The sequence below is a fragment of the Lates calcarifer genome, linkage group LG21 (genome assembly GCF_001640805.2).
Source record: "Lates calcarifer isolate ASB-BC8 linkage group LG21, TLL_Latcal_v3, whole genome shotgun sequence".
Lineage (NCBI taxonomy): Eukaryota > Metazoa > Chordata > Actinopteri > Centropomidae > Lates > Lates calcarifer.
Window position 1 is genome coordinate 715,462 of NC_066853.1, and position 12,850 is coordinate 728,311.

The following is a 12,850-nucleotide window of genomic DNA, read 5'->3' on the forward strand; positions in this document are numbered from 1 at the left end:
AGGAGGGTGTTAACAGTCAGTGTCAACAACATAGCACCTTTGTCTCTGGATTTATTGCCTCTTCATATCCCTTTAGTGAGGAATCTTGTTGCTAATCTAGGGTTGATCTGTATCTCTGGTTACTTCTTCTCTGAATGTCTCACTGCTCTCTCTGATGCAGCTGTTTCCTCTGTGGTGCTGATGGTGTTAACGTCGGGTGGAGTCAGACTCACTGTAGTCGCTGTTCTCGTCCTTGTTTCCACTGATGTTTCCATCAGGCTGCATCTGCAGGAAGAAACCCTGCTCACTGAAGAGACGCGTCACGATGCCCTTCAGCTGCGGCTCTGCAACAAACAACAACAACAAGCTGTAAACACACACTCTGCAACACAACCACCATCACTCTCTGTCCACTCAACACATTTATTATTCAAGTGCAGGGTTTTATTTTCTGTTCTGCGGTCTGTGGACACTCCAGCTCTTCACCTCGTACCACTCTTCTTCTACAGCTTCTCTCTTCTTCTGTAGGTTCAGCTCCCGGGTCACTTCACTCTGATTTTACAGCTTCACTTTCTATATTTACTGCTCGTATGTTGGAGATATGTACAGAGGATTATTTCTCTGCTCTTATCTCTCATCTCATACCTCTCCTCATCTCGCCCAATCTCCTCTAACCTTATGTCATTTTATCTCTATTTCCGTCTCTTATTCTAATCTCCTCTGTTTTTAATTATATATCTCTTCTCATCTGATCTAATCTCAGTTTGGATCCTCTCATGTTATCTGATCTCATCTCTCCAAACTCACTTCATATCTTCTCACATTATCTCGTGTCATTTTATCTCATGAAGTTACTCTGTGCAGTGTCTCCTTTATCTCGTCTTTTCCTCTATAATCTAATCTCAGCTCATCTCCTCTGCTCTAATCTTATTCCATCTCCTCTCACATTAATTTATCTCGTATCATTTCATCTCACCTCTCCTCATCGGATTTCTCCTGTCCAATGTCACCTTATCTCATTTCATCTCTCAACTCCTTTAACCTTTAAACACCTTATTGTATCTCATCATCTATTTTCTCAGCTAATCTCATTTTTCTCTTTTCCGAGATCAGACTACACAATTTTCTCGTCGTCAGATTATTCGATCATAGACCCATAAATTCATGCAGTGTCTTGAACATAAGACTGGCAACACTACAAGTTTCACCCCAACCAATCATCGTTCACGTCCTTGGTGACCACCAACAGGTCAGCGCGAGACAAAGGCAAAGAAAATACAGACTCTCTTTTCTTATTTACTTCGTCCAAACAGGAACCATCCATCACATGGTTCACAGTGGAAATACCACAGAGGAGTTTTGGGAGGACTCACAACCCTCTGCCCATCAGACCATACTTGACACAACAAACCAGCAGGTGGTGATATAACCCTGACACCGTGGTCAACGTGAGGAAGCATCGTAGGAGACGTCACGCTAGGAAGGAAAGAGCAAGAAACTCTGACACACTGGACTTTTCACTGGGACGTCGTGGGCCGACCCAGACGCAACGTCTCCGTTCTGTCGCACTACAAAGACCGTTCATCAAACCAAACATATTCGAGTTGTGTCGCAGTCACAGTATATCATCTCATCACATATAACTGTCCATCATCAGGACGACTGGTGGACTGAATCCTCATTGTGTGAAGGTCTGAGGATGTAAACATGATGGAAGCTGGAGTGATGAAGCGATGCTCCAGATGACAATGTGGGCCAGAAGGACTCATCTCTGGCAGAAATAGACCAAAATACAGCGAGACTAATGTGGAGCAGGGCTGCTGTGCTACTTAACATTCACACTGACAGAAACACACGAGTGTCCAGGAAGAGTCAAAAACAGCAGCGACTTTTCATCCTTAAAGCTTTGACTGGTCACAGCAGAATAATAACTCCTCTTCATCTGAGTTTTACCTTCAACTGATTCCTCACAAGACAAAAGACAGATTTATTTTAGCCACGACACAACTGTTTCCTGACCTTTACCAGGTGGTTTCTGTGCCTGATCATTTCATATTGGAGTGGCTCCGTTAGCTGACGGTGTGCAACAGTCGAAATCAAAACGCCGCCATATTGGCAGGAAAGCGCACTGCCACTGCAAGCAGCTAACTTGTTTCTTTGCTGCTGAAATTGATTACTGTCATAAAATGTGCTGGAAGCGAGCGGAAGAAACGTATTCTGCCAATATAGTGATCATTTCATATCAGGCTAACGCTAACTAACTTTAAAATATATATATATATATATATATATATATATATGTGTTTGTTTTACATGCTTTAATAAAAATGTCTAACAGTTATATATCGTTCAGTTTCTGTTGATTTAATGTATGAAGTCTCATTTTCACTCAGGCTTTTCCTGCCAAAATGGCGCTGTAAACAAACTGGGTCATGTGACTCCTGGAGCTGCTATAGGATTCATATCAAACTAAGTCATAATTATAACTGAGGAAAAAACTCTTAATGATAAGAAACACCTGAAAACCAAACAGAGACAACCACTGCTCAATAGCGTTATATTGTAAATTCACAGTATTTTCAACCCTGTTAATATAAATTACTACAAAACAATTCCATTAATCTCTAATGATACAATTTAAGTATTTTAATTATGGTTTCATGGGATAATAAATGAGCATATTATCTTCACAGTTTAAGGGTTTTTAGGGAGTGAAACCAGAGGACCAGAGGTATTTTTCTGAAGGAGTCTATATTTGTAAGTGTGTGTGTTGGTGTTTGAGAAAAGGCTGTGAGTTTTAACACATCTGTGAAGCTGTAGGGGAAAAAACACCTCATCACATGCTGCTTCCTCAAACTGAGACCAGATGAAAATGACACATCCTTTAAAACCTGCAGTTAACAAACCACAGCCACAGTCATCCTGGTCAAACTGTTCTGGTTTCATTTTAAAAAAGATTAAAAAGGTTAAAAAAAGAAAAGAATATTTTACATTTCACTAAAATCTATAATAATGTAGTTTTTGTAAAAATGAACCTGAGACTTTGAATCACGTTCTCATCTGTACAACTGTAAATTTATTCACAATTTCTGGTCGTTTTCAACAATAAAAGCACAACTTAAACCAGTTTATTTTACTGTATGTCAGTATTTGTTGTAAACGTAAGGAGTCAGTTTATTTTAAACATGATTTTAAAATTTCAAACATACAAAAAAATGTAAATGTTTTGCTTCAAGAACTATTTTCACTGTTTCTGCTGAACATTTTTTTTCTCCCTCACTTCTTGAAATTAGAATTTTTGTTTTTATGTTTAAATTATTTCAATTTCTTTATATTGTAAAATACTATATTCTTGTATTGTTTGGAACTGCATTGTGCAAAGCATCTTATAACTGTTCTGAAAGATGTTATAGAAATAAAGCTCATAATTATTATTATTATAAACTGACCATTTGTGTTTTGTTGGTGTGTTATTTCAATTTTGTTTTAGTTTGAGCTTCAAATTTAAAGTGATACATGAGAGCTATGTGACTAAAAACTGTCAACAGGTTTTCTTCTAGAACTATATTAAACTGTTTCTGCTGAACTTTTATTGTTGTTCCTCGTAATTTTTTCTCACTTCTTGAAATCCCTGCTCTTATACTCAATATTCTGTTTTAATTATTTCACTTTTATAAAGTACTATAGTCCTGTAAAAGTTTATTATTGTTATTATAAACTGACTCAAAGTATTTAATTTGTGTTTTATTTGACCCTCCGTCTACAGAAATAAACTTTTACTTCAGTCCTGCAGAATTAAAGATTTCCTGTCCAGCTGATTGCTGATTCTGAGGACCAGAACTGAATAAATTGCATACTAAAGATTAAAACTGAATGTACAACGACTTGAACTGTGGCGGCACTTTGAAGATACAAAGGTGAGAACAACCTTAAAACCTGTGTATTTGCTGTACAAGATGTTGTGTTGACATGTGGCCTTACAAGGCCTGATGAAAACAGGAGGTTTTTACATCAGGGCTGAGTTTACAGCTAAGAAGCCTCCAGTATTTAACCCAGTGTCAACACAACCTGCATGAAAACCTTCCTGTGTCAACATGGCTTCATCTAATCACCACCAGTTACAAATCTCAGACTCGGTGACAGTAAAAACCTCAAAGGAAGACAAAGTGCTGACGTTGAAGTAAAACCACCCGGTGACTCAGCGAGTACTTCACCAGCTGCAGAGGTTTCTTTAATAACTCGCTCTGTTCTTACAAAACTCCTCGCTGCAGAAGTTGAAAAGAGAAGCTGGAGCCTCTGGATTGGAAACTGTGAAGGAGCTGATCAAGCAGAAGCGCCTGTATAATAGTTCCTTTAAGAAGCTGTTTGTTGGATTGCCAAGAAAAACATGAAGCGGCGGTTGCAGCAGCGGGGATGTTGGGCTAATGAGAGATGCAGCTCATAAATGTGTAAATGCTGAAATCCATCCAGCGGTCCAACAAGAAGTTAAAACATTTCCTCAGGAGGAAACTCTGCTCGAGCTCAGGTCGACTTTTATCTTGTTATTCTGCAGGAAACTGAAGCTTCTCCTGTTATTTGATGAAGAGGAAAGTCTCCGGAGGGAAACTCAGTCTGCTGACATCATCTCTACAGAAACTGGATCCACACTTTGGGTATTTCTTTAACACCAGCATTAAATAATTCAAAACGTTGAAGGAAATTATGCAATGTTTAATAAAGCTACTGGCTGTGCTTCAGTTTCTTTTGCACTGTCTGAAACAACAGATGACAGCTAATGTATCTGTGGTGAAGAGGTTAAAGATCAGCAGCTCAAAGACTTAACGTCGACTCAAACTAAGAACTCATGAAGACGTGTTTTAGATAGTGGGAGAAAAGTATATTCCCAGCTGAAACAGTTTCTAGGTAACAGCATTTAGGTACAGATATGCTTTAAGCCAAACATTAACGTCAACACGCTATAAGGTTGGACAATAGGATGAATATATCAGCTGTCAGCGATTGGCTGAGTCCAATTTGTAATTTTATTTTCTTAATTTAATCCTCTGCCTCCTTGAGAATTCAACTAAGTAAATAATCAACTTGTAAAGCACATTATTAAGATTATTCACGTTCTTACTGCACTGATTTCAGTCTTTCACAGGGCAGTGATTACAGGACAGTTAAAGCTGTCTTTAGTGGTTATGACTGATCAAATGATGTTACATCATCAATCATCAATCATCAATCATGTTGAACTGATAATGTTAATACAGTTCATCCTGAGGAGAGCATGAATGTCTGGACCGTATTTAATCACAATCCAACCAATAGTACTCAGAGGATCATTACAATCAGTACGATTCATCCTCTGGGGATCACAAACGTTTGAACTAAATTTCATGACGATCAATCCAATAGTTGTGGAGGATGTTTAGTGTAGATCACACACCATCCGACATGTCAGTGCATCTCAAGGCTAAAATCTGTAAATCTGTAAATCTGCGTCGGGCCGAGGATACGGTTCTGTGCAGTTTGTAGGAACTGAACTGAAAACACGATTCAGTTGTTGTAATCCTGTTTCAGTGATGGGCAGTAACGTATAAAAGCCCTGTGGTCCAGAGAAGGACAGAACTCCAGAGACTCAGAGTCCAAATCAAACCCACCTGGTTTCCGTCGTACAGGTCTTTTCTTTCCGCTGCAGAAGCGAACTTTGCTGAAGACGCTGAAGATGTGTCTCTCGCACAGAGACCTCGGGTCTTTACTGGGACTCGAGCGTCTCTTGTTGGTTGCAACCTTGTCGCTGTTCGACTCGCGGGCCTGGCGCTTCTGTCGGATCAGGGAGCTGGCGATGGCCGCCGCCATCTCCCCGAGAGGTGGACGGAGCCACTGAGGACCAAATATCTGCTCCTGCTCTGAGTCCTGAGTCTGAGGACGATCAACGTTTAGTCCAGAACGAGTGACATGTCAGTCAGTGATTGGTGGAATCCACCGAGTGTCTGACGAGCCTGAGAGGAAATGTTTTTATTGATCATTCCTGATTATCGCTCCATGATTAGAAACCGCTCCAGAACACTTGAGATCCACTTTGAGAAGAAGCCGACGTCTGATTCACATGTTCATGTTTTAAAAAAGCCCGAAGAAACTTTAGATTCTGAAAAAATTAAGACTTTAAATAACGTTTCATGTGTTTTCTGCAGTTTAGTCTCAACATACGACTCATTTCTGTCCAACAGATGAAAACTGAACGCTCTAAAAACCGTCCTCTTCAGACAAATTAACTCTGACTTTACGACTTATCAGAGAAATATCGGTATTTTCTCACCTCGTGTTTGACGGGTTAGAATAAATTCACATTTTGTAGCTTTTGTTTGGACCAGAGGAGAAAACAAAGCCTCAGTCATGACGACTAATCACAAGAAAATATTCTTCAGATGAAGAATCATTTTCAACAAATTTTAGATTTTAAGTTGTTTTCATCAGGATTATAATCAATAAAGATGTGTGCTGATATTAAAGAGAAATACAGGAAAATTTGACGCTTACAGTTCGGTGAAGACCATGTGATTTGGTCAAAAGCAAAAAACTGAGATTGTTTTATCAGCTGATAAAAGAAGTTCTTACTGGTTTAATACCAGTACCAGAAGTTAGAAGATACGTGACTGACATGCAAAACGTTTACTGAGGACTGGAGAACAAATCATTAATTAATAACTTCTCAGTAATTATTGATCAATCGATTGGATGCCTGATTCATCAGGACAATCAGCAGCACATGGCTGCAGGAGCTGCAGGAATTCACTCGCTCCATGAGCCGATGAATCGAAGGACGAATGAATCCTCCCGTCCGTTCACTCGTCCATCGTCAGCAACTTTCAGAGACGTCTTCGTGACGACGTTCAACAAACCCAGCGAAGTTCAAAATAATCCCAGAGCGACGGAGAGAAAATCCAGCGGAACGACGAGACGATCAACCATCAGATTCCACACACACTGACTCTATTCTGCTCTACTTTACTCTACTGTTTTCTCCTGCCTGATCCTCCTCCTCCTCCTCCTCGTCCTCGCAGCCTGAGAGCTGCTGAATGTGATGAGAGGCTGAGAGGAGAGCGGCGAGAGAAAAGAGAGCAGCCGTGACAGAGAGAGAGAGAGAGTGATAGAGAGACAGGAGGTGGAGGTGTGGAAGAAGCTCCTAAAAATATTCTGCCTGATGTTTCATGTTGCTCCCACATCAGAGCGCTGCACCTTCACTCCTTCACCCTCAGTAACACACCACTGTTTGCTTCTGATTCCTGCTCTCACTCTCATTAAACACCTGGAATTACTCGTCATCTCGACTGTGTCCAGATTAAATCCTTTGTTTCCTCTGCTCCATGTAAACCAGGGTCGGTCCTCCTCTGATCCAGGAGGAGGAGGAGGAGGAGGAGGTTCTGCACCTGAAGCTGTTTGGTAAACACCAGGAGCCAGAGGCAGAAAACTCTGAGTGGATTCATGACTAAAACTGTGTGGACAGAAATATAGAGGTGCAGGAGCAGACAGAGATCGGAGGCAGAAATAATCCTCTCGTCGATATTTTCTCGTGCTCCAGTGAAGAAGATGAAGTTATAATGACAGAACTGTGGCTGTTTATTGTGGCTGTACCGAGGTCTGTGCGATGTGACGATATCTATCGAATTACGAAATAAAAACATCGCGAAATCCACTGTTTACATCAATATATTGTCATCATTTGGATTAGTGCCGAACGATTTGTCGGAACCAAACAGAAATTGCGATTTGAACTAATGTGATTTGCAAACTGCAAAGACTTTTACTGAGCTTAAACTTTACAACAGAGTCTTCGACCAAACCACAGAACTAAGTGTGGAGTTAGATACTGGATGAAAACAGAGGACAGAGCTCCCAGGTGAGTTCTACCTGAGAGTAGAACTCAAGTAGAACTCAAGTAAAAACACAAGTATGAGGCTTAGTTATTAATCAAATCGGACGTTAAATGCGTTAATAAAAATTAGGCCATTCAGTGCAGACAGTTTCTCCTGCTCTCCTCAGGTTTCCCTTCGATTTCTACGACAGCTGAAAGGCAGCTCAGTTTAACCTGTCAGACTGTAACAGCGCCTCCTGCTGGTCGCTGCCACAGTGAAAATTATTCTACTACAACACAACCAAACACTTCTCTCTCTTCATCTTATCTTTAACCTCCTCCTCCTCATTTCTCTGGAGTCCTTTCTCTTCTTCTTTTATAAAACACAGTCAATATGGTCGGTGCTCAGTTTTTCTGATTCAGTATCTCAACTAAAACCTGGTATTTTCAGGTGCAGCCTCAGATAATTAATACAAGAGTTGGTGTCTGGAGCCAAAGATCGTCTGTTCGAGAAAGAAGCATCACTCTGGGATTTGGACGAACAGAATGATTAGAAAAAAAATCACAAACCAGAGTCCACGTTAAACCAGTTAGAATGAAATCTCCGACCTCGTCAGATCGGCGGTGCAGCACACACACTTCCTGTGTGACTGCAGGGTTACATAAAACCACCTCTGTTCCCGCTGCATCTTCACAGCAGCAGAGGAGGCTCAGCGTCGTGTTGTCAGGGCTCAATAACCATGAGATCTGCTCTGAGATCAGCGCTCTCAGCCTGCAGGTATCAACACTATCTGACACTCAGCCAGAACGAGATAATCCACAACACTGATCCCAGGTCTGTGGACAGGCGGACACAACATTTATAATAACAACGTTCATCATCACCTAAAAACATGTTTTAAAAATCAGGAACAGACGTTTCATCGCTCTGTTCAAAGCTGCCAGACTCCATAGAGAAAAACAGGGATTTAACCAGGAGCTGCTGGAATACCACTGCCTCCATCTGTTAGTGTGTCTGTGTTACTGTGAGACTTTCAGTGGTGGAAGAAGTAATCAGATACTTTACTGAAGTAAAAGTACCACACAGTAACACAGACACACTAACAGATGGAGGCAGTGGTATTCCAGCAGCTCCTGGTTAAATCCCTGTTTTTCTCTATGGAGTCTGGTGGTGATATACAGAGATGTTTCTGGTTAAACAAGAAGGATCTGACTCTAATAAACAGTCAAATACCTCCTCCTGTCTGAACTGGTGAATTCCCACCTTTCATCCACCTGTGGAAGAGTGGGCTGAACCTTAACCCTGATTGGCTGAGTGGACGGGACGATTAGCGCTGAAGAGCTCGTTACACAATCCAACTATCCAGCTCCACAAAGGATGAGTCACTGACAGCAACATGGAGTCATCATCTTCATCATCTTCATCAGACAACATGTCTCCACAGCTACAGCAGAGGGCGCTCTATCAGCTCGTGATTAATCGATAATCGATCACTGATCGTTCAGAATTCTGTCGCTCAGGTAGAATTTAATCAATCTGTCCTGAAGCGATGGAATGATTTTCACTATGTGACAGCAACCAGCAGGAGGCGCTGTTCATTTAATTTGTCAGTAGAAACTGAAGGTAAACACGATACTTCAGTAAAGTATCCGATTACTTCTTCCACCACTGAGTAAAAGTAAAATCCAGTAAAATCCCTGTTTCTGTCAATGGAGTCTGGTAGTGATATATAGAGATGTTTCAGGTTAAACTAAAGGATCTGACTCTTTAGTAAAAAGCTCTGGATCTGAGTCTCAGACTCTGGATCTGAGTCTGAACATGGACCTGATGAAAACGAAGTGTTTCAGCTCTGGTCATGTGACGAGTCAACACTTTGATGCTGTTAAAAGCTGATCCTCCACGTCTAATCGGGCCTGAGGACAAACGTGTCCGGCAGGTTTTCATGGATCCTCGCTGACGGACCGAACAGGATGGGAGCCGGACCTCCCGTGTCTCCTCATGTCAGTGAACGCACCATCACGCTGAATGTAGGCCTACGCTCCCAGCAGAAAAAACCAGGTCAGCGTCTTTAATTACTGTCGTGTATTTGTGTCCTCGTACCTGCACAGTGGGACCGAGAGGAGGAGGAGGAGGAGGAGGAGGAAGAGGAGGAGGAGGAGGAGGAGGAGGAGGAGGAGGGAGGAGGAAGAGGAGGAAGAGGAGGAGGAGGAGGAGGAGGAAGAGGAGGAGGAGGAACATCTTCATCTCCGTCCTTCACTCTGATCGGTCAACACACGTCTCCTCTACACCTGAAACACACCTGTACCTGTGTGTTTGTCTGCTGAATAATGTTTGATAACACACACACACACACACACACACACACACACACACACACACACACACACACACACACACACACACACTCTGGGTGCTAATGAGACGTGGGATCGATCGTGGTGTCGCCACAGTGGATTTCCTGTCCTTCAGTCCTGGACTCCTCTATCCCTGAGTGTGTGTGTGTGTGTGTGTGTGTGTGTGTGTGTGTGTGTGTGTACAGTTCAGGTGTGTTTCCTGATCAATAGACAAACTGCCTCATCAGAGGGCAGCAGAAAGTCAGGACACTTCAACAACCATGAAGCCAACAAACCACCACAGACTCACACTGACTGCACTGTACTCACTGTACTCAGAGTAAACCAGCAGATTACTGTCTGAGGTAATAGATTACTGTATGTAACTACAGGTCAGATTACAACAGTCCGTCCTGAGCTCATCAGTCTTTTGTTTGGTTCAAAGACAGTTTGGAAACTTTCCGTGGAAAACAGTCGACATCTGTTTATACAGCAGCTAGCTGAGGTGCTAACTGTGAGCTAGCTAACACCATTTAAGAGGCTAGCTAACGTGGTGCTAGCTCAGCTGTATGTTACTCTAAGTTCATTCTCATGTAAAGTTTAATATCATTTAAAACCGACTGTCAGCAGTCTCTGCAGAGGGCTTTTAATTTGAAATGACAGTCACAGGAAGTGGACACAGCGGTAATGTTGAACTGAGAGGGAGAGAGAGAGACGAGGACAAACACAGTCCAACATGTTGTACCACAGAAGAAGAGTTGTTCATTCAGATGATAAACCCTCCACACCGACACATTCAGAGGCTGCAGATAAACCCAGAGACAGAACAAAACAAAGGGAGGTGTAGGCGGAGGAGAGAGGACAGCAGCTGGATGTTCAAACAAAGACGGCTGAAAACACACACACACTGTGTGTGTGTCGTTAAACACCAAACACACAATATATCCAAAATACCTCTTTATATCCAGATCAGTTTGTGCTCATGACTCATCATCAACAAATACACGAAATGATGTTAAATGAGGGATCTGAGACTGCACCCTGCAGGACTGTTCCTCTTCTTTAAAGGAACTGATGAAGGTTTTAATAACACAGGTCACCTCAGTCTGTGTCTGAGCTCTGTTCATCCTGCTCTCTGTTCCAACCAGTCTCATCAATAAAGGTTGATTCAGTGCTGCAGTTCACTGAGCTCAGAGAGAAGACTGGAGACACACTGACACCTGCTGGACTGAAGGAGAACTGCAGCTCACTCACTGATACTGCTACTACTGCTACTATTATATACTACTACTACTACTACTACTACTACTGCTACTATTAACTACTACTACTGCTACTATTAATACTACTACTACTGATACTACTACTACTATTAATACTACTACTACTGATACTATTAATACTACTACTACTGCTATTATTAATACTACTACTACTGATACTACTACTACTATTAATACTACTACTACTGATACTACTACTATTAATACTACTACTACTGCTACTATTATACTACTACTACTGATACTACTACTACTATTAATACTACTACTACTGATACTACTACTGTACTATTAATACTACTACTACTGCTACTATTAATACTACTACTACTGACTACTACTGATACTATTAATACTACTACTACTGATACTACTACTACTGCTACTATTAATACTACTACTACTGCTACTATTAATACTACTACTACTACTAATACTACTACTACTACTATTAATACTACTACTACTGAATACTACTACTACTGCTATTATTAATACTACTACTACTGCTACTATTAATACTACTACTACTGACTATTAATACTACTACTACTACTACTGATACTACTACTACTATTAATACTACTACTACTATACTACTACTACTGCTACTATTAATACTACTACTACTACTGCTACTACTACTATTAATACTACTACTACTGCTACTATTACTACTACTACTGATACTACTACTACTATTAATACTACTACTACTACTGCTACTACTACTATTAATACTACTACTACTGCTATTATTAATACTACTACTACTGATACTACTACTATTATACTACTACTACTATTAATACTACTACTACTGCTATTATTAATACTACTACTACTACTGATACTACTACTACTATTAATACTACTACTACTACTACTAATGATACTACTGAAACTACTACTACCAATTCTACAGCTACTACAACTACTACTACTACTACTGCTACTACGACAGTACTACTGATACTACACCCTGACCTCTGACCCCTGACAGACCTGGTCAGTGTATTAACAGTGTATGAAGTGTGTATGAAGTGTGTGTGTGAGGAGAGATACTGAGTGTGTCCAGCAGAGGGAGACACAGAGACACAGACTCTGACAGACTGAGGTCTGAGTAAACACCTGTACAGGTCTGTTACCTATCAAACACCTGAGAGAGGTCACCTGACCAGACCACAGCTGCTCATAACAGTGTGTGAGTGCTGACAGTGTGAGAGGAGCTAACTGCTAACTGCTAACTGTTGCTAATGTGAAACTCCATGATTCATATCTGCAGTCAGTTTGTATCAGAGTGAAGTTCAGCGGTGGATATACGAGGTGCTGAGAGACCTGAGGAAACTCACAGCTGCTCAGACAGAAATACATGATACTGTAAATAAACTAAGACATCACTGTCAAGGTCACACAC

At 41.1% G+C, this 12,850-nt stretch overlaps 1 protein-coding gene across 3 annotated transcripts in view; it reads right to left on the reverse strand.

Moving 5' to 3' along the window:
* The window catches only part of LOC108874424 (fibroblast growth factor 12), a 39,630-nt gene that overhangs the window by 12,294 nt on the left and 14,486 nt on the right, over nucleotides 1–12,850 (reverse strand). For 2 of the 3 annotated variants that reach the window (XM_018662869.2, XM_018662870.2), the window contains exon 2: nucleotides 213–323. In XM_018662869.2, coding sequence (XP_018518385.1) covers nucleotides 213–323 — 111 coding nt within the window. Of the gene's footprint in view, nucleotides 1–212; nucleotides 324–5,621; nucleotides 5,987–12,850 lie in introns of those variants that run through there. The other variant, XM_018662868.2, reaches the window with a different exon arrangement.